Here is a 26,626-nt window from a genome sequence, read left to right as displayed (position 1 = left end):
TCCAATACATTCCCGTCTGATATCGGTAAGACGCAAACATCACATGGACTTGGTCTCCAATACATTCCCGTCTGATATCGGTAAGTCACAAACAGCACATGGACTTTGTCTCCAATACATTCCCGTCTGATATCGGTAAGTCTCAACCTCAAACATCACATGGACTTTGTCTCCAATACATTCCCGTCTGATATCGGTAAGTCGCAAACATCACATGGACTTTGTCTCCAATACATTCCCGTCTGATATCGGTAAGTCGCAAACTTAAACATCACATGGACTTACATTCCTATCTGATAACGGTAAGTCTCAGATATCACATGGACTTTGTCTCCAATACATTCCCGTCTGATATCGGTAAGTCTCAAACATCACATGGACTTTGTCTCTAATACATTCCCGTCTGATATCGGTAAGTCGCAAACTCAAACATCACATTGACAACCTCATACATCTACAGATTGAATGTTTGGTTAGACTTTGTGAACATTTTCAGTTAAAGTAATACCAGGAGTATCTTTCACTTTGTCCTGTAGTTATTTACTTCTAACCATTTGATGTATGAGTAGGGGTAGGAGTTAGCCTATTGCTAGTTTGATCACCCACCCTTATAAACTTTAGAAACAATGCTATAGGTAAGCCATTGTTTATATGAATTTTGAAATGCTCTCAAAGGTATACACAATGTATCAGCAATCATGTACATAAAATTTTGGATGATGATGATAATTTATTTCTTTACACAGGAGCCGACTATTCAGACGACTATAAAAAGAAAATGACATTATACCTAGTAAGTGTATTGTAATTCTTCTAATCTCCTGGCTTTACTGTAACAATAGAGTTTAGTACCAGGTAATATGACAATGCCTTCAGAGAGTTATCAGGTGGAGTAAGATATCTTATGAAGCATGCTGTTCATGTTTTCTTTCACAGAATTGTGTTTTTTTATTTTATTAATACACAACAAATGCAAGATGCATGTAAATAAAAACAAAACAAAAACTAACTGATGTGCAGGCTTTATTTACCTGAGAAAATTGAGGTTAACTGCCTGCTACACTGCTGATGATCCCTAATATTTCAGTTTTTGCTGTCAACAAATGACATAGTGTTAAATTTGATATTTCATTCCTTACAGCAAAGTATCTTTAGTATTTGATGCTTATCAAAAATAAACATCAAGTATATTGCATTCATGTACAATCAGCCATTGTACGGAATCTGGAATTTTTTTTACAAAAGCAAAAAAAAAAAATGTTTTAAATCACAATATATTTGGTAAATATTAGAGTAGTAATACACTAATAGATTGCTGACTTCAGATAGCTTTTGTGATATTATCTCCAGGCAAGCAAGCATCTGAAGAACTTCGATACAACCCACTGTACACCACTTCCTCACGATAGATTTGAAGAGCCCTGGCGAGCAGGAACACACGACGCCCAGACACGGTGACCTCGTCACCTCTAGGCACTCCATCCACAAGGAAAAGCTGACTTTGAAATGTGTTTAATTGTGTAAAATACATGTGGTAGTTAAGTGGTATATTACCACGTAGATTTTCTCAATTGATATTTCTTATGTGATTCCTTTTACCTGGAAGGATATTATAATTGTACTTTTAATACCTTTTTACAGAGTACCCACTTACTTGTTTTGATTAAATCTTGTTTTATCAAATACAATTCTAAATATTTCATTAGTGTAGGTGTAACGCATGCATCACTTTATCACAATTTACATTAACTGCTTGTTTCCTTCTATTTTTCTGAGTGGTCCCTGAAAAGATACTGCTGAAGAAAAATCTGCTGTCATTTTCATTGATTTAGTTATTTATTTATAATTCACATAAAAAGGAAATGTACGTTAAAAAGTATGTTGTATGTTTGTGTGGTTGATAAGACATCATCAGATGTATTGGTTCGTGTAATAAATCATTAGTCCTACACTGCTGTTTTGATGAATGAAGGTGTGAAACCAGGTAAATCTGTTAAGTTTCTTGAAACAATAGAATGCCAACGGGCATCCTCAACTTTTTTGGAATGTATGTTTTTACCACAATGCTGTATATGTATATGTGCCGGTCGACGAGAGGATGGATAGGTAGTGTGCCGGTTGATGAGAGCAACATACTAAGATGTTTCCGAGATGACAATGCTCTATTATTGTGTTCACATACAATTATATTAGATTCCGTATGTTTAAAATACCCTCTCATGTTTAAGTGGTGATATTTTCATAACAAAAAAGACTTCCTCAGAATTGAGTGATTTCCACGTCTGCAAACGTAGATCCCAGTACAATGAGATTTGTATATCTGCAAACATGAGAACTAGGAACAATGGGATTTGTATATCTGCAAACATGAGAACTAGGAACAATGGGATTTCTATGTCTGCAAACATGAGAACTAGGAACAATGGGATTTCTATGTCTGCAAATGTGAGCTCCATGAACAATGGGATTTCCCTGTCTGCAAACACGAGATCCAGAAACAAAGGATTTTGTTGTTTGATTTGTTATATTACTGTGTATCAATAGGTATAGGCCCTGGTTAATATTCACTTACAACCCACTTGATGTTTGATTCTGGATCATTGTTGATTGGAGATTAAATTTCTTCTAGATATTATCGTGTTTTGTTTGTTTCCCGATTACCTCCCTTCCCTGCTGGAACTCCTCAGGGAATCTCCTGTTGTATATTTCTGCAAAAATACCCGGTGAGTTCAGGATGCTCCCTCTCCATGAAAAACTGGGTACATTTTGTCAAAAGTCTGACTAACTTTGTACTACCTTGAACTTTGAATAGATTAACATCCAATCAAGGCTGTCTCTACCCATGTTTAACATTGTAATTTTCATCGATGATTAACTGCTATTTGCACTTAAAAATGTAATGTTAAGATTTCTATTTTAAATTGGAGTTGAGTTCAGGGCCCGTTTCATCAATGTTCTTTATCTTGAAAAAAAAACAAATTAAAATTTTCCATAGGAAAGCATTTTTGTAACAGAATTCAGGCAAAAAATCTTAATCAAGGAACCATGATGGAACTGGACACAGTTATGTATTGTTATTAAACATCTAAGCATGGACATACAAACCAACATACTCTATCAAAGGTCAAGGTCACCAATATATTAGTTCCCTACTGGTGAAACCAGGGGGACTAGGTTTTCTCTCCGTCCGTCTTGTACTACGTAACGCCAAAGCTTTTCAGCACTTTAGTAGCTTCATTTCTTGAGGAATTTTATCAAATTTCTCACAATGGTAAAGGACCATAATATACTGGACAAGTTTAACTTTCCAGGTGTTTTTGGGTCAAGGTCAATGTTATTATTTGTAGCTGTGACAGTAAGGGACATGTATTGCTTTAATTAATACCCCAGTATACATGTTTACAGGGACCATCATCTGGGGCTGTTGTATTTATACTGCTACTTTGTGATACTGGTAATAATGGACCATATAACTATACAAGCCTGTCTTTAACAGTAACCCAAGGGGCCAATAAAGGCCGAAATAAACAGGTGCTTGTTATATAGAGGTGGCCTTAAAGGCAGGATTACCTGTTGTTGTTCCAATCATTTTTGCTGGTGACATGTTCAATTATACTAATAGACATTATATATTACTGTTGTTATATATTGGCACTTCCTAGATCAAACTTACATTTATACAGTGTTTTTGTGAGTAGTTGCTTTAGAAGTTATTTATTTTTCAACAATCATGTAACAAGTTTTAAAATTGAATTATACTGGTATTCATGAATCCTGTTGATATACCACTCCACGTCTTTCTTAGTGAGAGACGAGTATGCTATGCCATCCCACTTGTGTCTTAGTGAGAGACGAGTATTCTACAGGGTTAGCACGGGCCTTGAGAAAGCCTTGAACTTCACCTTGGGTCTTGAAAAGCCTTGAATTTCATTCTAGGCCTTGAAAAGCCTTGAAAATTGGTTTACAGCCTTGAAAAATCCTTGAATATTAAGGTTTCATTAGGATAAGTGAAACCCTGGCCACTGATCAATTGGATTCAACTTTATCTATGCCGCCTCACTTACAGACATTAATAATTACCATGTCATGTTGTATTTTGATCAAGTGGATAATTATAAGTTGCTTTTATGTTTTTAAGACATTGAAAAAGCCTTGAAATGGCCTTGAATTTGGTTTGACTTAATCCGTATGAACCCTGTTCTTCTATACCATCCAACTTCTAGCTTAGTGAATGAGACGAGTATGCAGTCGGTATGTAGAAGAGAAACATTGAGAATACATTTCTAGGCTTGTTGCTTGAGTTATGTACATAATAGAATCTAAATGAGTGTCCACGTAATATCGTACTTAATTTAATCTGGTTCACTAAAATCAATATTACATAGAACACTCGGATTTTTTTCATACATAGAACACTTGGATCCTCTCTATACATGCACAACTGCTTTACCACAATATCAGCAAAATTTGTTCATGACTAAATAAAACTTTATTACCTGTATGGAAAAATCATAATTAATTGAAAAATAAACATGATTCACTTGAATCAGTGTCTTTGTTTTCATTCCAATTTATTTTGATGTAATAAAGCAGCACATCAGAAATGTTGATAGCTTACATCAAACAATAGGGAGACATTGTCTAATGGTGTCATTGGAGTCTTCCATACTTATGTTAAATAGTAGGGAGACATTGATGGTGTCATTGGAGTCATCCATACTTATGTTATATAGTAGGGAGACATTGATGGTGTCATTGGAGTCATCCATACTTATGCTAAATAGTAGGGAGACATTGTCTGATGGTGTCATTGGAGTCATCCATACTTATGTTATATAGTAGGGAGACATTGATGGTGTCATTGGAGTCATCCATACTTATGTTAAATAGTAGGGAGACATTGATGGTGTCATTGGAGTCTTCCATACTTATGTTAAATAGTAGGGAGACATTGTCTGATGGTGTCATTGGAGTCTTCCATACTTATGTTATATAGTAGGGAGACATTGATGGTGTCATTGGAGTCATCCATACTTATGTTAAATAGTAGGGAGACATTGATGGTGTCATTGGAGTCATACACATTGATGTCATCGTGTAGAAAAAAATTCTTAACAAAGTGTGCCTTTTCAAACCTACTTGCCCACAAAATAATCATTTATGGATGAATGTTTTGGATTTGACTTCATTCCTTGTACATGTACTTAGGTCACCTGACTTAAAACAATCTCATATTGAACTCCGGTAGGTAGGTGATAAAAACAATCTCATATTGAACCCGGGTAGGTAGGTGATAAAAACAATCTCATATTGAACTCCGGTAGGTAGGTGATAAAAACAATCTCATATTGAACTCGGGTAGGTAGGTGATAAAAACTGTCTCATATTGAACTCAGGTAGGTAGGTGATAAAAACAATCTCATATTGAACTCCGGTAGGTAGGTGATAAAAACAATCTCATATTGAACTCCGGTAGGTAGGTGATAAAAACTGTCTCATATTGAACTCAGGTAGGTGATTCACCCATCTATACTCTGATGCTCAGTTTTATACAAAAAAAAAATACCAATCTGTAAAACAATACAATTTGTCTATTTTAATAATAAGATATAAAAGTGCAATTAATGATACATATTGATCAACAATAAATGCATTCTTCATGTAGGATTAAGTCCTAACTAGAGTTGAAATATTCATAACAGTTCACAGATGATGTAACAAACATTGTTTGGGAGTATTCAATGGTTACTAAGAGAAACCAGTCAAGTTTGTCCCATGATAACCAGTAGATTTGGAGTATCCTTGGTAGCTGATAGTAATCAGTCAATCTGGAGCATCCTTGGTAACAAGTAGATCAGGAGTACCCCATAGTAACTAATAGTAATCAGTCAATCTTGAGTATCCTTGGAAACAAGTAGATCTGGAGTACCCCATAGTAACTAATAGTAACCACTGAATCTGGAGCATCCTTGGTAACTAGTAGATCTGGAGTACCCCATAGTAACCAGTGAATCTGGAGCATCCTTGGTAACAAGTTGTTCTGGAGTACCCCATAGTAACTAATAGTAATCTGTCAATCTTGAGTATCCTTGGTAACAAGTAGATCTGGAGTTCCCCATTGTAACTAATAGTAACCAATGAATCTGGAGTATCCTTGGTAACCAATAGTAACCAGTAGAACTGGAGTTCTCTCGGTAGCCAGTAGAATTGTTGTACTCATGGTATTTGATAGCAGATCAGTAACCAATCGTAACAGTAAATCATGAGTGCCTCATCTTTTGGTAGCCAAAAGTAACCATTAGATCTGGTGTACCTCATGGTAAATAATGGTAACCAATAGATCAGGTGTATGGTAACCAATAGATCAGGTGTACCTCACAGTAAACTATGGTAACCAATAGATCAGGTGTACCTCACAGTAAACCATGGTAACCAGTAGATCAGGTGTACCTCATAGTAAACTATGGTAACCAGTAGATCAGGTGTACCTCATGGTAAACTATGGTAACCAGTAGATCAGGTGTACCTCATAGTAAACTATGGTAACCAGTAGATCAGGTGTACCTCACAGTAAACTATGGTAACCAGTAGATCAGGTGCACCTCATGATAAACTATGGTAACCAGTAGATCAGGTGTACCTCATAGTAAACTATGGTAACCAGTAGATCAGGTGTACCTCATGTTAAACTATGGTAACCAGTAGATCAGGTGTACCTCATGGTAACCTGTAGATCAGGTGTACATCATGGTAACCAGTAGATCAGGTGTTCCTCATAGTAAACTATGGTAACCTGTAGATCAGGTGTACCTCATGGTAACCAGTAGATCAGGTGTACCTCATAGTAAACTATGGTAACCAGTAGATCAGGTGTACATCATAGTAAACTATGGTAACCTGTAGATCAGGTGTACCTCATGGTAACCAGTAGATCAGGTGTACCTCATAGTAAACTATGGTAACCAGTAGACCAGGTGTACCTCATGGTAAACTATGGTAACCAGTAGATCAGGTGTATCTCATGGTAACCAGTAGATCAGGTGTACCTCATAGTAAACTATGGTAACCAGTAGATCAGGTGTACATCATAGTAAACTATGGTAACCAGTAGATCAGGTGTACATCATAGTAAACTATGGTAACCTGTAGATCAGGTGTACCTCATGGTAACCAGTAGATCAGGTGTACCTCATAGTAAACTATGGTAACCAGTAGATCAGGTGTACCTCACAGTAAACTATGGTAACCAGTAGATCAGGTGTACCTCATAGTAAACTATGGTAACCAGTAGATCAGGTGTACCTCATGGTAAACTATGGTAACCAGTAGATCAGGTGTACCTCATGATAAACTATGGTAACCAGTAGATCAGGTGTACCTCACAGTAAACTATGGTAACCAATAGATCAGGTGTACCTCACAGTAAACTATGGTAACCAGTAGGTCTGGAGAATTACCCATTGACTTTGCATGAGATTTGTGCTTGCTATTTATCTTTACTGCTCTTAATATCGATTATCTTATTCACAACATTGTCTTTCTTGTTATCATACTCATGTAACTCCTTGTTATCATACTCATGTAACTCCTTGTTATCATACTCATGTAACTCCTTGCTTGTATTTAGTGCTGCACATGTTTATTATTATTGATTATTTTGTTAAATATGCTGTGATATTTTCCATGTTTGTTGGAGTAATAGCTCTTCAGGGCTAACGTTCCGGTTACCATGTATACGGGCAAATACAATTTCTTGTATCTTGTATATATGGAGTACCATATGGTAACCAATAGCAACCAGTAGGTCAGGTGTATCCTGTGGTTACCAATAGTAACCAGTAGATCAAGTGTAGCTTGTGGTTACCAATGGTAACCAGTAGATCAGGTGTACCTTGTGATTACCAATAGTAACCAGTAGATCAAGTGTATCTTGTGGTTACCAATAGTAACCAGTAGATCAGTTGTATCTTGTGGTTACCAATGGTAACCAGTAGATCAGGTGTACCTTGTGGTTACCAATAGTAACCAGTAGATCAAGTGTATCTTGTGGTTACCAATAGTAACCAGTAGATCAGTTGTATCTTGTGGTTACCAACAGTAACCAGTAGATCAGGTGTACCTTGTGGTTACCAATGGTAACCAGTAGATCAGGTGTACCTTGTGGTTACCAATGGTAACCAGTAGATCAGGTGTACCTTGTGGTTACCAATAGTAACCAATAGATTAAGTGTATCTTGTGGTTACCAACAGTAACCAGTAGATCAGGTGTACCTTGTGGTTACCAATAGTAACCAGTAGATCAGGTGTACCTTGTGGTTACCAATAGTAACCAGTAGATCAGGTGTACCTTGTGGTTACCAATGGTAACCAGTAGATGAGGTTATCTTATATGTGGTATATATCCTATTCATGGCTGTAGATTCAATGTCTCGTCAGACTTCTGAGACTCAAAGAATCTGATGAGACATTATCCTATTAACAGATGGCGCACACAGCACTTCTATCACATAAAGTCCGTATGAAGTACTTTTAAAATTGCTGTGATGAGAAGATTATTCACACAAACGTCGCCTCATCTCTCAATGCTGCTAGACAGTAACATGTCTACACCTAGTCCATAGAGAGGAAGTGACATACCAAACATTCAGTCCTATTTTTTGTCAGCGCTTCCATCCATCTCGTGATAGTTACTGCTTTGTGCACGTTTCTGGTCACGCTTGACCACAATAAATACCAGGATGTAGACAAGAGCGCCGTAAATGTAAGGTCCCGGATACAGGATGTAAAGTGTAGCTGGAACAGAGAGTATTTATCTGGTCAAGTATACCAAGACAGAGATCAACATATTCATGCAAGGTAATTAGTAATGTGACCAAGTTCAAAAATAAGTTAAGACAAATATATCGTCCTATATATATATATATATACCATGTATATGGCAATAAAAATGGTTATAAACACTGACCTCTCCAGGCCTGGGTCTTGGTATAGTCAGCAGATTCGAATGCTTCACGTATACTAGGAATGAGAAGTTGTATATTGCCTCCGATGTTTGTGATGATGAACAGGTATAGGGCAACACCTGTTGTCCGAATATCAGCAGGCATCAACTCGACTATTACAGCTAATGTGATTCCAATCCACATCTCACCTGTAAAAGGAGTTCATAATGGTCATTATGCTTGAAGACCACATCAGTCAAACAAAAAAGTAAGCTGCATCATGGGTCAATTAGGAGTGAAATTTGGGCCAGGTCGAGTCTCTGCATCATGTCATGTGTCAAGTATCCCTAGAAACATCCGTTAAGGTTTGGTTAACCCTTTCACCCCTACTGACCATATTAGACTTAAAATGATGATTGAATGGAAGAGTCCACTAAAGTTAGGGTTGAAAGGGTTAACGTAATCAATTCAATATAGATATACATTCTTCTCAACCAGATGCTGATGCTGACACTGATGCCAGGAGTAACTCTTTAAAAATCTTTATAATCTTTATCAGTTCTCATCTTTATAATCTTTATCAGTTCTCATCTTTATAATCTTTATCAGTTCTCATCTTTATAATCTTTATCAGTTCTCATCTTTATAATCTTTATCAGTTCTCATGTAACATACAGCAGACATACATGTACAAATCTGTGTGTGCTTAAATATGTATGTTAGAGTTAACTGTAAAACATGACATTTGCACTCAGGAGTTTTAAGCTGTTGACCTTTGACCTTTGTGTAACCAGTTGTCTCATGCTGTCATGTGCAAATCCAAACTGATTTATACTTGCAATCTGAAATCATTTCTAGACAAAAAGGTTTCTAAATAAGTATTTCTAGACAAAGAAAGTTACCAAATAAGTAAGTAGGTATCTGGAAGGCAAAGGCAGCGGGAGGGTCAAAGTAGAGAGTGCCAGCCGCAAAAGGTGCTGCTATGATCTACAACGAAACACAAAATACTTACAATATCTACAACGAAACACAAAATACTTACAAAATCTACAACGAAACACAAAATACTTACAAAACTATGTCACACCACAATGATGATCACGAATGTGAGCCAGAGCTCTAGTGTTAGATTAGACTATACTGACAAGGTTGTTTAAATTACTGTCACCCAATAACAATGGTCTTGCGTGACTGTATAAACTATAATGTACAAGAGGCCCAAAAGGTCTGCAGTGTTTTTTTCAGGTAATTTTTTCAACAGCCTATGCCTTTTCAATTGGGAAAATAATTGCGGTGTTTGGTGAATTTGGGAAAATAGCAAATAATGACAAAATACTTAAATAAGTCAAAACACTTCATTTATTGGCTTTTCTAGTCTGCCTAGTCTTGATATGAAGAGTCAGTAGCAAGCATCCTGGGTTATTACTTAGACTACAAAACAAAGGAAGTTTTCTTGTTTTCATCTTGGTGTTTGTCTACGGACTCTCTGAAACGCTTGCCTGCATGTCATTTGTGGAAAGCGCAACAGTGATCAGGATTTGAGTTACCTCCCTTATACCGTTTATACGACTAATTGAGGCCAACTTGCCTATCGCGGAAGTAAATTTGTCAGTCTACTGTTCACGTGTATGATGATCAACTATCGTACCATAATATTCACATATTCTAGGAATGAAATACAATACAGATAACCAGATAGAAATTCAATACAATTTTTTTTTTTTTTTTAAATTGGGAAAAATGAGGTTTCAAAATTGGGAAAATACAACTTTTTTTGGCAAGGGGAAACAGCCTAAAGTCGGCTGTAGATCTGGCCAAAAAAAATCACTGGTCTGGCAATGCTTTCCTGATTGTGTTTAACGGTCAAAATTCTAGCTGTTTTGTTCTACTGCTCAGTCTCAAAATTGAACATATACAACTAGAGACCATGGGGAAGCCATATGTGAAATTAGAGAAAAGTGCAATCAGTACTTCTGATGAAATGGCAAAAATAATAATTGTTTAATGAGAGAACAAATAGCCTGATGGACAATGAACCACAGATGAAGTATGATTTAGATGTCCCAATATCTGGTGGTGATGGGCTAATGAAGATTGGGACATATGAAATAGTTTATAATATAATTCCATGTAGTACCATATCCAGCCCAGATTATGTACAAAACAGTTATGAATATAATTCTAAGTTACATACATGTATTTATGATATCTTTTTGTTTCAAGAAAAAAATTCATACCAAGCTAACAAATATGATGGATATTCTGCCGTACAACCCTCTTTTCTTGACAACTCGATCGGCTATAAAACCTCCTACAAGCACACTAAGACTTCCACCAACGAGTGGTATCCACGACATCCAGGTTCCAATCTGTTCCTTGGTCTGACCAATCAGTGTAAAGTATGGCTGTGTACTGTAGGCGAATACGTACCCCGCTGTAATACAGATGACAATAAAGCTGACAATGATTAACACAGCCACTCATGTTTATAATCCTGTGTAGTTTCATTGTAATTTGTTCAGAAGTAGTCTGGACTAGATTTGTCGAAGTACAGGGCTTATTTTGGTAACATGGCAACCAGTCCTGTAAAATGTCCTAAATAATGGCTATGTGTAAGATTTAATAGTTGTCTTGAATTTTATCCTAAATCTTAGAGAGCTAGATGATATTGAGTGACCATCAAATTCTGTACTCACATGCATTTCTTATGGAGCCTCCCAAACAGATCAGAATCACGGATGGACTAATGAAATAACGTCCAATTTTTTTCAGTTTTTCAACCCAAGATAAATCTGCCACCGGAGCAGAATCTTCTCCCTTCTTTACGTCTCTTTTTCTTTCTGGCTCCTTCAGAAATATGAATATAACAATTCCAAGGAGTATTCCTGGAGCTCCAGAGAGGAAGAATGACCATCTCCATCCCTTCAAGAAAAAGATACAATCACATTTTACTATGATATCTTCTTGAACTACCAAACCAAACTTTAACAAGAGGCCCATGGGCCTTAACGGTCATCTAAGTTTTAAGTTAATTCAATTGACCCTTTTTGGCCCCACCCATCAGCCCAGGGGGGTCAGTCAGGGCCAACATGTGCATACCATCAAACTGTCAGCCCATGCTGATAATGTTTACAAAGTTAGAATGAATTGCAATAGAAATCATTCAAATGATATTCAAAATTGTGATTTTCCTTAAAAACTATAGTAAAGTTTATCCCCTCCCCAGGGGCAAACGTGAGACCCCAGGGTCATGAAATTCACAATTTTGGTAAAGCATCTTAAGACCCTTCCATCTATGAAAAGTATTTGATTCTAACTTATTTAGGTCTTGAGAAGATTTTGGAAATATTTGTCAATTTCACCCTGTTTAGCCCGCCCATCAGCCCCCAGGGATCAGTCAGAGCAGACATGAGCATACCATCAAACTGCCATCCCATGCTGATAATGTTAACCAGGTTAGAATGAATTCCAATAGAAATTCAAAAGTCAGTCAAAAATGTGATTTCCCTATATAAACTATAGTTAACTTTACCCCCTCCCCAGGGCAAACGTGAAACCCCTGGGTCATGAAATTCACAATTTCGGTAAAGGACCTTAAGACGCTTCCACCTATGAAGAGTGGTTTATTCCACCATATCTGAGAGTAGAGAAGAAGATTTCTGAAGTTTTGGACAATTTGACCCTTATTGGCCCCACCCCTCAGGCCCCATGGGGGTGGAGACCATATAATTCACAATTTTGGTTGACATAGCCATAGAAGCTTCCTGCTAAATTTCATTGAATTTGGTTAAGCAGTTTTGGAGAAGTCGAAAATGTAAATTGTTTACAGACGGACAATGCTCGAGGAAGGACAAATGGCGATTAGAATAGGTCATTGAGCAAAGCTCAGGTGACCTAAAAAGTTATTTTATCCACAGCACTGAAATAACTCTCCTATACTTTATTTCACTGGGTCTTCACGCCATGTCACAAGGTCATCACACCATGTCACGAAGTCATCACGCCATGTTACCAATTCATCAAGCCTTGTCATGAGGTCATCACGCCATTTCATAAGGTCATCACGCTATGTCTCAAGGTCATCCCACCATGTCACCAGGTCATCACGCCATGTCACCAGGTCATCACATCATATCAACAGGTCATCACGCCATGTCACCAATTCATCAAGCCTTGTCATGAGGTCATCACGCTATGTCTCGAGGTCATCCCACCATGTCACCAGGTCATCACACCATGTCTTGAGGTCATCCCACCATATCACCAGGTCATCATGCCATGTCACCAGGTCATCACGCCATGTCTCCAGGTCATCACACAATGTCACCAGGTCATCACACCATGTCACCAGGTCATCACACCATGTCACCAGGTCATCAAGCCATGTCACCAGGTCATCAAGCCATGTCACCAGGTCATCACACCATATCACCAGGTCATCAAGCCATGTCACCAGGTCTTCATGCCATGTCACAAGGTCATCACACCATGTCATCAGGTCATTAAGCCATGTTACCAGGTCATCACACCATGTCACCAGGTCTTCATGCCATGTCACAAGGTCATCACACCATGTCAACTTGTCATCATGCCACGTCACCAGGTCATCACACCATGTCACCAGGTCATCCCACCATGTCACAAGGTCATCACACCATGTCACCAGGTCATCAAGCCATGTCACCAGGTCATCACGCCATGTCACCAGGTCATCATGACATTTCACAAGGTCATCACGCCATGTCACCAGGTCATCACGCCATGTCACCAGGTCATCACACCATGTCACCAGGTCATCACACCATGTCACCAGGTCATCACGCCATGTCACAAGGTCATCACACCATTTTATAAGGTCATCACACCATTTTATAAGGTCATCACACCATGCCATCAGGTCATCACACCATGCCATCAGGTCATCACACCATGCCATCAGGTCATCACACCATGCCATCAGGTCATCAAGCCATGTCACCAGGCCATCACACCATTTCACAAGGTCATCACACCATTTTATAAGGTCATCACACCATTTTATAAGGTCATCACACCATTTTATAAGGTCATCACACCATTTTATAAGGTCATCACACCATTTTATAAGGTCATCACGCCATTTTATGAGGTCATCACACCATTTTATAAGGTCATCACACCATTTCACAAGGTCATCACACCATTTTATAAGGTCATCACACCATTTAACAAGGTCATCACACCATTTTATAAGGTCATCACACCATTTTATAAGGTCATCACGCCATTTTATAAGGTCATCACACCATGCCATCAGGTCATCAAGCCATGTCACCAGGTCATCACACCATGCCATCAGGTCATCAAGCCATGTCACCAGGTCATCACACCATGCCATCAGGTCATCACGCCATTTCACCAGGTCATCACGCCATTTTATAAGGTCATCACGCCATTTTATAAGGTCATCACACCATTTTATAAGGTCATCACACCATGCCATCAGGTCATCAAGCCATGTCACCAGGTCATCACCAGGTCATCACGCCATGTCACCAGGTCATCACCAGGTCATCAAGCCATGTCACCAGGTCATCATCAGGTCATCACGCCATGTCACCAGGTCATCACGCCATGTCACCAAGTCATCACACAATGTCACCAGGTCATCTCACAATGTCACCAGGTCATCTCACAATGTCACCAGGTCATCACGCCATGTCACCAGGTCATCACACAATGTCACCAGGTCATCACACCATGTCACCAGGTCATCACGCCATGTCACCAGGTCATCACACCATGTCACCAGGTCATCACACAATGTCACCAGGTCATCAAGCCATGTCACCAGGTCATCAAGCCATGTCACCAGGTCATCACACCATGTCACCAGTTCATCCCACCATGTCACAAGGTCATCACACCATGTCACCAGGTCATCAAGCCATGTCACCAGGTCATCACATCATGTCACCAGGCCATGTCACCAGGTCATCACGCCATGCCATCAGGTCATCATGCCATTTCACAAGGTCATCACACAATGCCATCAGGTCATCACACCATGCCATCAGGTCATCACACCATGTCATCAGGTCATCACATCATGTCACCAGGTCATCCCACCATGTCACCAGGTCATCACACCATTTCACAAGGTCATCACACCATTTTATAAGGTCATCACACCATGCCATCAGGTCATCACACCATGCCATCAGGTCATCACACCATGCCATCAGGTCATCACACCATGCCATCAGGTCATCAAGCCATGTCACCAGGCCATCACACCATTTCACAAGGTCATCACACCATTTTATAAGGTCATCACACCATTTTATAAGGTCATCACACCATTTTATAAGGTCATCACACCATTTCACAAGGTCATCACACCATTTTATAAGGTCATCACACCATTTTATAAGGTCATCACGCCATTGTATAAGGTCATCACACCATTTTATAAGGTCATCACGCCATTTTATAAGGTCATCACACCATTTCACAAGGTCATCACACCATTTTATAAGGTCATCACACCATTTTATAAGGTCATCACGCCATTGTATAAGGTCATCACACCATTTTATAAGGTCATCACGCCATTTTATAAGGTCATCACACCATTTTATAAGGTCATCACACCATGCCATCAGGTCATCAAGCCATGTCACCAGGTCATCACACCATGCCATCAGGTCATCAAGCCATGTCACCAGGTCATCACACCATTTTATAAGGTCATCACGCCATGTCACCAATTCATCAAGCCATTTTATAAGGTCATCACGCCATTTTATAAGGTCATCACACCATGCCATCAGGTAATCACACCATGCCATCAGGTCATCAAGCCATGTCACCAGGTCATCACGCCATTTTATAAGGTCATCACGCCATGTCACCAGGTCATCACGCCATTTTACAAGGTCATCACACCATGTCACCAGGTCATCACACCATGCCATCAGGTCATCAAGCCATGTCACCAGGTCATCACACCATGTCACCAGGTCATCACACCATGTCACCAGGTCATCACGCCATTTTATAAGGTCATCACGCCATTTTACAAGGTCATCACACCATTTTATAAGGTCATCACACCATGCCATCAGGTCATCAAGCCATGTCACCAGGTCATCACGCCATTTTATAAGGTCATCACGCCATTTTATAAGGTCATCACGCCATTTTATAAGGTCATCACGTCATTTCACCACAGGTCATCACACATCAGTATTACATTTCCTGATTGTCCTAGCTATTGTCACATTTCGTGTTTATTTATATGTTATAACTGGAAATAACCACACATACCTGACCATTGATGTCTGCAAGTGTGATGAAGTTGCCAAAGGCATAGGCCAGGCTGTAACCCATATAGATCCCCCAGTTGTAGATTCCTATAGCGAGCCCTCGTGTCTCTGTGGTGAAGTAGTCTGTTATTATAGAGGCAGCAAACGGAGTACATCCAGCTTCTCTGAAATTAAATGATATTAATAGCACTGATAATTAATGCTGCAAGAACATTGTTTCAATCATATTTATATCTTTGAACTGCTTTCCTTTTAAATTAAATAACATATACTACAGGAACTTTGTATTTTCTTCCAGTCTTTCCAGAGTAAATTTCTATCTGTTAAATAAAATATTTTAATTTCAATTTCCCTATATATTCCCTTACACCTTCCACTTCTGAGATGTGTGAGACATACCTAAAGATATCCCTTACACAACTTACCCCAATCTCAGTGTACACTTAACAGGACTTACCCCAGTCTCAGTGACCCCCTCACACAGCTTACCCTGTCTACAGTATTTTCCCACACACAACTTACCCCAGTCCCTGGCCAAAGCGCAGAAGGGCCAACTGCCAGTATTCCTCCACAAATCCCATGAGAAGTGTCATCACAGACCAGAAAACACAACAAATGGCCAGTAGATTCTTTCTATTATACTTGTCAGCCATGAAGCCAACAAAAATCCCAGAAAAGGTGAAGATGACAATGAAGACTGGACCAGCGATGATCTGGTAGAGCAGTCCCCTGACCATTGTAGTTCCATTCACATATCAAACTGTTGTTACTGTTCACTGTAGACGTACAACTATAACAGACCAAACAACACTGTATCAGTCACTATCCAATCACTACAGATCCTAGCTTCTATGTTCAACACATTGTATTGGAATATAGAAGCCAATGTATATAGTGGGGGTTAGTTCATCCTCCTTTATACTCCAGGGGTTACAATCATTTCTACCCAATAACTCTTCAAATTGATTGTAACCCCTGGAGAATAGAGAAGTTAAGTTCATGCTAATTATACAACTTATGATGTCATTACTATATTTAACCTGTAAAATATATAGTAGCCTGTCAACAAGAAATCCCAATTTGGCACCCACCATTGAATCATCTGAATTCTATGTCAGACTGATCTTCTCTCTATTTTTTCCCTTCTTTCTTCTCTTCCTCTTAACACGGAATATCCCTTCAGTACTTTTCAAGAAATAGCGATAACAAACTTCCATTATGAAAATCCAAGAGTGCTGCCTGTCGGCCATTTTTTTATTCTGATCAAAAATCTTAATTGAACTGGCACAACTAGAGACCAAGGGGAACTACACATGAAGTTTGAGGAATATCCCTCCAGTATTTTTCAAGAAATAGCGATAACAATGAATGTTTACAGACAGACGGTCAATGGACAGACAATGTACCAGAAACTCCGATGATGGTGGGCTAAAAATCTAATCTAAAAGTGGGGAGATCTTCTTGCAGGACAACAAATAGCATTCTTACTGAACCACGTGTGGGCTACAGTCTTTGTTTATTTTGTTTAACGTCCTATTAACAGACAGGGTCATTTAAGGACGTGCTTGGTTTTGGAGGTGGAGGAAAGCCGGAGTAGCTGGGAAAAACGCATCGACCTACAGTCAGTAGCAGACAACTGACCACGTGTGTTTCGAACCCGCAACCCAGAGGAGGAGGGCTAGTAATAAAGCAATAGGACACCACAACCACCCCTGACCTGCAGTCTTTGGCTTATTGTGGAATAAATATGGTGGGGAGAGATATCTCATTTAAGTTTTACCACAAACACATTAACTCTTCACAGCTTTCACATTACATGGCATCTAACATAATACTTTCAAACATGCTTACTTTGTTTCTGAAATGATTTCTTCACACTTGATTCCCTGCAGTTCTGCTTTGGTGAAGGTTGTGTTTGCCATACAGCCTTTGTCCCCATACTTAATGTCCTGTGCTATGGACTTATTAGTGATGGCAAGCATGAACCGGTCCAGCTGGTTCAGAAGGAAGGCGAGCAACAGCAATACCAGTACAAATACCTTGTACGGAGTTATGGTGGTCCACCATCCTACATCTACAGAAACAATATAAACCTTGTATGGTGGTCCACCATCCTACATCTACAGAAACAATATAAACCTTGTATGGTGGTCCACCATCCTACATCTACAGAAACAATATAAACCTTGTATGGTGGTCCACCGTCCTACATCTACAGAAACAATATAAATCTTGTATGGTGGTCCACCATCCTACATCTATAGAAACAATATAAACCTTGTATGGTGGTCCACCATCCTACATCTACAGAAACAATATAAACCTTGTATGGTGGTCCACCATCCTACATCTACAGAAACAATATAAACCTTGTATGGTGGTCCACCATCCTACATCTACAGAAACAATATAAACCTTGTATGGTGGTCCACCGACCTACATCTACAGAAACAATATAAACCTTGTATGGTGGTCCACCGTCCTACATCTACAGAAACAATATAAACCTTGTATGGTGGTCCACCATCCTACATCTACAGAAACAATATAAACCTTGTATGGTGGTCCTACATCTACAGAAACAATATAAACCTTGTATGGTGGTCCACCGTCCTACATCTACAGAAACAATATAAACCTTGTATGGTGGTCCACCATCCTACATCTACAGAAACAATATAAACCTTGTATGGTGGTCCACCATCCTACATCTACAGAAACAATATAAACCTTGTATGGTGGTCCACCATCCTACATCTACAGAAACAATATAAACCTTGTATGGTGGTCCACCATCCTACATCTACAGAAACAATATAAACCTTGTATGGTGGTCCACCATCCTACATCTACAGAAACAATATAAACCTTGTATGGTGGTCCACCATCCTACATCTACAGAAACAATATAAACCTTGTATGGTGGTCCACCATCCTACATCTACAGAAACAATATAAACCTTGTATGGTGGTCCACCATCCTACATCTACAGAAACAATATAAACCTTGTATGGTGGTCCACCATCCTACATCTACAGAAACAATATAAACCTTGTATGGTGGTCCACCATCCTACATCTACAGAAACAATATAAACCTTGTATGGTGGTCCACCATCCTACATCTACAGAAACAATATAAACCTTGTATGGTGGTCCACCATCCTACATCTACAGAAACAATATAAACCTTGTATGGTGGTCCACCATCCTACATCTACAGAAACAATATAAACCTTGTATGGTGGTCCACCATCCTACATCTACAGAAACAATATAAACCTTGTATGGTGGTCCACCATCCTACATCTACAGAAACAATATAAACCTTGTATGGTGGTCCACCATCCTACATCTACAGAAACAATATAAACCTTGTATGGTGGTCCACCATCCTACATCTACAGAAACAATATAAACCTTGTATGGTGGTCCACCATCCTACATCTACAGAAACAATATAAACCTTGTATGGTGGTCCACCATCCTACATCTACAGAAACAATATAAACCTTGTATGGTGGTCCACCATCCTACATCTACAGAAACAATATAAACATTGTATGGTGGTCCACCATCCTACATCTACAGAAACAATATAAACCTTGTATGCTGGTCCACCATCCTACATCTACAGAAACAATATAAACCTTGTATGGTGGTCCACCATCCTACATCTACAGACACAATATTAAACCTTGTATGGTGGTCCACCGTCCTACATCTACAGAAACAATATAAACCTTGTATGGTTGTCCACCGTCCTACATCTACAGAAACAATATAAACCTTATATTGTGGTCCACCATCCTACATCTACAGAAACAATATAAACCTTGTATGGTGGTCTACCATCCTACATCTACAGAAACAATATAAACCTTGTACGGTGGTCCACCATCCTACATCTACAGAAACAATATAAACCTTGTATGGTGGTCCACCATCCTACATCTACAGAAACAATGTAAACCTTGTATGATGGTCCACCATCCTACATCTACAGAAACAATATAAATCTTGTATGATGGTCCACCATCCTACATCTACAGAAACAATATAAACCTTGTATGGTGGTCCACCTTATACTATATGTATACTTGGCATGAGAGTATAAAGAGACAAAGAGTTTATAGGGACTAACATATATCTATATAGGGACTAACATACACTGTATCTGTCTATATAGGGACTAACATACACTGTATATGTCTATATAGGGACTAACATACACTGTATATGTCTATATAGGGACTAACATATATTTATATAGGGACTAACATATGTCTATATAGGGACTAACATACACTGTATCTGTCTATATAGGGACTAACATATGTCTATATAGGGACTAACATATATCTATATAGGGACTAACATACACTGTATCTGTCTATATAGGGACTAACATACACTGTATCTGTCTATATAGGGACTAACATATGTCTATATAGGGACTAACATACACTGTAAATGTCTATATAGGGACTAACATGTCTATATAGGGACTAACATATGTCTATATAGGGACTAATATACACTGTATCTGTCTATATAGGGACTAACATGTCTATATAGGGACTAACATATGTCTATATAGGGACTAATATACACTGTATCTGTCTATATAGGGACTAACATACACTGTATCTGTCTAAATAGGGACTAACATATGTCTATATAGGGACTAACATACACTGTAAATGTCTATATAGGGACTAACATACACTGTATATATCTATATAGGGACTAACATATATTTATATAGGGACTAACATATGTCTATATATAGGGACTAACATATATCTATATAGGGACTAACATATGTCTATATAGGGACTAACATACATTGTATCTGTCTATATAGGGACTAACATACACTGTATATGTCTATATAGGGACTAACATATGTCAATGTAGGGACTAACATATGTCTATATAGGGACTAACATACACTGTATATGTCTATATAGGGACTAACATACACTGTATCTGTCTATATAGGGACTAACATATGTCTATATAGGGACTAACATATACTGTATATGTATATATATGGACTAACATATGTCTATATAGGGACTAACATATACTGTATCTGTCTATATAGGGACTAACATATGTCTATATAGGGACTAACATACACTGTATATGTCTATATAGGGACTAACATACACTGTATATATCTATATAGGGACTAACATATACTGTATCTGTCTATATAGGGACTAACATATGTCTATATAGGGACTAACATACACTGTATATGTCTATATAGGGACTAACATACATTGTAAATGTCTATATAGGGACTAACATACACTGTAAATGTCTATATAGGGACTAACATATGTCTATATAGGGACTAACATATATCTATATAGGGACTAACATATATCTATATAGGGACTAACATATATCTATATAGGGACTAACATATATCTATATAGGGACTAACATATGTCTATATAGGGACTTACATATGTCTATATAGGGACTTACATACACTGTATATGTCTATATAGGGACTAACATACACTGTATATGTCTATATAGGGACTAACATACACTGTATATGTCTATATAGGGACTAACATACACTGTATATGTCTATATAGGGACTAACATACACTGTATATGTCTAGATAGGGACTAACGTACACTGTATCTGTCTATTTACCTTCTGTACCCTCTGCTTTAGCTGCCTCAGCCATTTCCTGGTCAATCTCTTCTTCCTCGTCTGAAAAATTACGATAGCCATTTCTCGTCATTTTCATCACCTTTTCTAGTGGCATGAGAACTGTATGTATAAGTATGTAGTAGTACTACTGAAGTGCTGGTAGTTACATATATAACTATAAACACATGACAGGCAGTCGATACTGAGCCACATGATCTACTACCAGTACATTTACTTCCAGGATTATTTTTATCTAATCCTAGCTCTGATATCGACAAATGTATCAGTTTGGTATCTATCTCTACTAACTGTCTATAGTGCTATATATATAACAGTTACCTGTCTATAGTGGTCTCTATATATAACAGTTACCTGTCTATATTAATCATTATATAACAGTTACCTGTCTATAGTGGTCTCTATATATAACAGTTACCTGTCTATAGTTGTCTATATATAACAGTTACCTGTCTATAATTGTCTCTATATATAACAGTTACCTGTCTATAATTGTCTCTATATATAACAGTTACCTGTCTATAGTTGTCTGTATATATAACAGTTACCTGTCTATAGTTGTCTCTATATGTAAGTTACCTGTCTATAGTGGTCTCTATATATAACAGTTACCTGTCTATAGTGGTCTCTATATATAACAGTTACCTGTCTATAGTGGTCTCTATATATAACAGTTCCCTGTCTATAGTGGTCTCTATATATAACAGTTACCTGTCTATAGTGGTCTCTATATATATATCAGTTACCCGTCTATAGTGGTCTCTATATATAACAGTTACCTGTCTATAGTGGTCTCTATATATAACAGTTACCTGTCTATAGTGGTCTCTATATATAACAGTTACCTGTCTATAGTGGTCTCTATACATAACAGTTACCTGTCTATAGTTGTCTCTATATATAACAGCTACCTGTCAATAGTGGTCTCTATATATAACAGTTACCTGTCTATAGTGGTCTCTATATATAATAGTTACCTGTCTATAGTTGTCTCTATATATAACAGTTACCTGTATATAGTGGTCTCTATATATAACAGTTACCTGTCTATAGTTGTATATATATATAACAGTAACCTGTCTACAGTTGTCTCTATATATAACAGTTACCTGTCTAGAGTTGTCTATATATAACAGTTACCTGTCTATGGTTGTCTGTATATATAACAGTTGCCTGTCTATAGTGGTCTCTATATAACAGTTACCTGTATATAGTGGTCTCTATATATAACAGTTACCTGTATATAGTAGTCTCTATATATAACAGTTACCTGGCTATAGTGGTCTTTATATATAACAGTTACCTGGCTATAGTGGTCTGTATATATAACAGTTACCTGTATATAGTGGTCTCTATATAACAGTTACCTGTCTATAGTTGTCTATATATATAACAGTTACCTGTCTATAGTGGTCTCTATACATAACATGTACCTGTCTATAGTGGTCTCTATATATAACAGTTACCTGTCTATAGTGGTCTCTATATATAACAGTTACCTGTATATAGTGGTCTCTATATAACAGTTACCTGTCTTTAGTTGTCTCTATATAATAGTAACCTGTCTATAGTTGTCTATGTTTGTATATAACAGTTACCTGTATATTTTGGTCTCAATATAATTTCTTTATATATTCCTCATATATTAATAATTTCTTTTTATATTTAATAATACCTGTCCATAATAACCATCCTATAGGTGATATACTGCTTCTACAGACCTTTTCAAGACCAGAAACAAACGTCAATAATAGGACAGAATAACTGTGTTCCAGTCTATACATTTAGGACAAAATAACTGTGTAGTAGTATATACATTTAGGACAGAATACCTGTTTAGTAGTCTATACATTTAGGACAGAATACCTGTGTTGAAGTCTAAACATTTAGGACAGAATACCTGTGTAGCAATCTATACATTTAGGACAGAATAACTGTGTTGTAGTCTAAACATTTAGGACAGAATACCTGTGTATACGTCTATACATTTAGGACAGAATAACTGTGTAGTAGTCTATACATTTAGGACAGAATAACTGTGTTGTAGTCTATACATTTAGGACAGAATAACTGTGTAGTAGTCTATACATTTAGGACAGAATAACTGTGTAGTAGTCTATACATTTAGGACAGAATAACTGTGTAGTAGTCTATACATTTAGGACAGAATAACTGTAGTAGTCTATACATTTAGGACAGAATAACTGTGTAGTAGTCTATACATTTATGACAGAATACCTGTGTAGCAATCTATACATTTAGGACAGAATAACTGTGTTGTAGTCTAAACATTTAGGACAGAATAACTGTGTAGTAGTCTATACATTTAGGACAGAATAACTGTAGTAGTCTATACATTTAGGACAGAATAACTGTGTAGCAATCTATACATTTAGGACAGAATAACTGTGTAGTAGTCTATACATTTAGGACAGAATAACTGTGTAGCAGTCTATACATTTAGGACAGAATAACTGTGTAGCAATCTATACATTTAGGACAGAATAACTGTGTTGTAGTCTAAACATTTAGGACAGAATAACTGTGTAGTAGTCTATACATTTAGGACAGAATAACTGTAGTATTCTATACATTTAGGACAGAATAACTGTGTAGTAGTCTATACATTTAGGACAGAATAACTGTGTAGTAGTCTATACATTTAGGACAGAATAACTGTGTAGCAGTCTACACATTTAGGACAGAATAACTGTGTAGCAGTCTATACATTTAGGACAGAATAACTGTGTTGTAGTCTAAACATTTAGGTCAGAATAACTGTGTATACGTCTATACATTTAGGTCAGAATAACTGTGTTGCAGTCTAAACATTTAGGTCAGAATAACATACAAGTGTCTTCATTTCGTTAATTTTCAAAACTTGGCCAAATAAAAGTTTTCTCTGCCCTTCTGTAAGTGTTCTTAACTTTGAAACACAAAATGTTATCACACGCCATGTCCTATATAGTCACACCAGATTACACGTGTTGCTATCACTCAGATATAGATAAATTTCCAATACTCTTGTTGTGGATTATCAAAGGTCAAAGTAAGTGTTATTCAAGTAACATTTGTTGATATGAGTGGACATTTCATTTTTTCCGTCTGGGACATACAATGGAGCTGTATCATGGAAGTATAATTTACACATGTGTTGCCACTACCTTGAATGAATTATAACTATATACCAGGTACATGTATAACACGTGGTTCTGGCTTATCTCACAGCTGTATTGCTAATGGACTTTGTACTGTAAACGTTGCCTAGTTTTTTTTTCAAGGAAAGAACAAAATCGAAAAAAAAAATTGATAACTTTTCATTATCTTGAAGTTTATTTTGATCTGTTTCACAATTTCTTCAAAAAAGACAATAATTTTGATTCAAACTTTTTTAAAAACCTGAAAATAAGAATCATTGAAAAACAGCTTTTATATAATTGGACTTAATTATAAACCATAAAACATGTAAATTGAAAATAAACTGTAAAACATGTAAATTGAAAATAAACCAAAAAACATGTAAATTGAAAATAAACCAAAAAACATGTAAATTGAAAATGACAAAAACCTAACTATAAAACAGTACACGTTCTGTGTAGGAAGTCCTTAGTTTAAAATTTAGTGTTTTATAGTAAAATGGCGAGGTTTAATATTTAATGATTTTAATCTAGAGATTTCTTGAGAATAAAATGTTTTTTATAGAAGTTATTAAGATTATTTTTTATTGCTGTACCTTACTTTCAGTATACAAAATGAATAGACCTCTTGAAAACCCTTCAGGACCATGTTTTGTGATCCTGAGAGTTTTACAATGTTTTGTGATCCCGAGAGTTTTACCGCATTTTGTGATCCTGAGAGTTTCACCATGTTTTGTTATACTGAAAGTTTTACCATGTTTTGTGATCATGAGAGTTTTACCATGTTTTGTGATCATGAGAGTTTCACTAAGTTTTGTTATACTGAAAGTTTTACCATGTTTTGTGATCCTGAGAGTTTTACCGTGTTTTGTTGTCCTGAGAGTTTTACAATGTTTAGTGATCCTGAGAGTTTCACCATGTTTTGTGATCCTGAGGGTTTTACCATGTTTTGTGATCCTGACAGTTTTACCATGTTTTGTGATCCTGACAGTTTTACCATGTTTTGTGATCCTGACGGTTTTACCATGTTTTGTAATCCTGAGAGTTTTACCATGTTTTGCGATCCTGACAGTTTTACCATGTTTTGTGATCCTGACGGTTTTACCATGTTTTGCGATCCTGACGGTTTTACCACGTTTAGTGATCCTGACAGTTTTATCATGTTTTGTGATCCTGACGGTTTTACCACGTTTAGTGATCCTGACAGTTTTACCATGTTTTGTGATCCTGACAGTTTTACCATGTTTTGTGATCCTGACAGTTTTACCATGTTTTGTGATCCTGACGGTTTTACCATGTTTTGTGATCCTGAGAGTTTTACCATGTTATGTGATCCTGAGGGTAGAATATCCATATCCTTCATAACCACATATAAAACAGTATTTTTCTCTTATATCTGGCTTCTATCGCAATTTTGCAATTTTTTTAATTTTCAACTAATAATGTTATGCTTTTCAGGAAAACAGTGACTGGAAATGAAATGTCGTTATGATCAAACCACAAGGCTTTATTAAATAAATATCTATACAATACAGCCATGGA

The 26,626-nt window shown here is 37.4% G+C and overlaps 2 protein-coding genes and 1 long non-coding RNA gene across 3 annotated transcripts in view; 2 read left to right on the top strand and 1 right to left on the bottom strand.

Annotated features, from left to right (window-relative positions):
- Positions 1 to 4,546, top strand: part of LOC117318938 (phosphatidylserine lipase ABHD16A-like) — a 29,774-nt gene extending 25,228 nt beyond the window's left edge. Inside the window, exons 19-20 of the mRNA XM_033873869.1 lie at positions 747 to 793; positions 1,351 to 4,546. Coding sequence (XP_033729760.1) covers positions 747 to 793; positions 1,351 to 1,458 — 155 coding nt within the window. The 3' untranslated portion in view covers positions 1,459 to 4,546. The remainder of the gene's footprint in view (positions 1 to 746; positions 794 to 1,350) is intronic.
- Positions 4,547 to 4,802: 256 nt separating this feature from the next.
- On the top strand, positions 4,803 to 8,705 carry LOC117318959. The gene is made up of 2 exons (XR_004530523.1): positions 4,803 to 5,396; positions 5,511 to 8,705. It is a non-coding gene; the product is annotated as an uncharacterized LOC117318959 (long non-coding RNA).
- Positions 8,550 to 26,626, bottom strand: part of LOC117318931 (MFS-type efflux pump MSMEG_3705-like) — a 31,032-nt gene continuing 12,955 nt past the window's right edge. Inside the window, 10 exon segments of the mRNA XM_033873865.1 lie at positions 8,550 to 8,793; positions 8,966 to 9,151; positions 9,845 to 9,929; positions 11,180 to 11,376; positions 11,639 to 11,864; positions 16,251 to 16,413; positions 16,772 to 16,977; positions 16,979 to 17,039; positions 18,101 to 18,323; positions 21,930 to 21,989. Coding sequence (XP_033729756.1) covers positions 8,651 to 8,793; positions 8,966 to 9,151; positions 9,845 to 9,929; positions 11,180 to 11,376; positions 11,639 to 11,864; positions 16,251 to 16,413; positions 16,772 to 16,977; positions 16,979 to 17,039; positions 18,101 to 18,323; positions 21,930 to 21,989 — 1,550 coding nt within the window. The 3' untranslated portion in view covers positions 8,550 to 8,650.

This window comes from Pecten maximus, chromosome 2 (assembly GCF_902652985.1).
Source record: "Pecten maximus chromosome 2, xPecMax1.1, whole genome shotgun sequence".
Lineage (NCBI taxonomy): Eukaryota > Metazoa > Mollusca > Bivalvia > Pectinida > Pectinidae > Pecten > Pecten maximus.
Note: the sequence above shows the minus strand (reverse complement) of the source record. Positions and strands in the feature narration are given on the sequence as shown.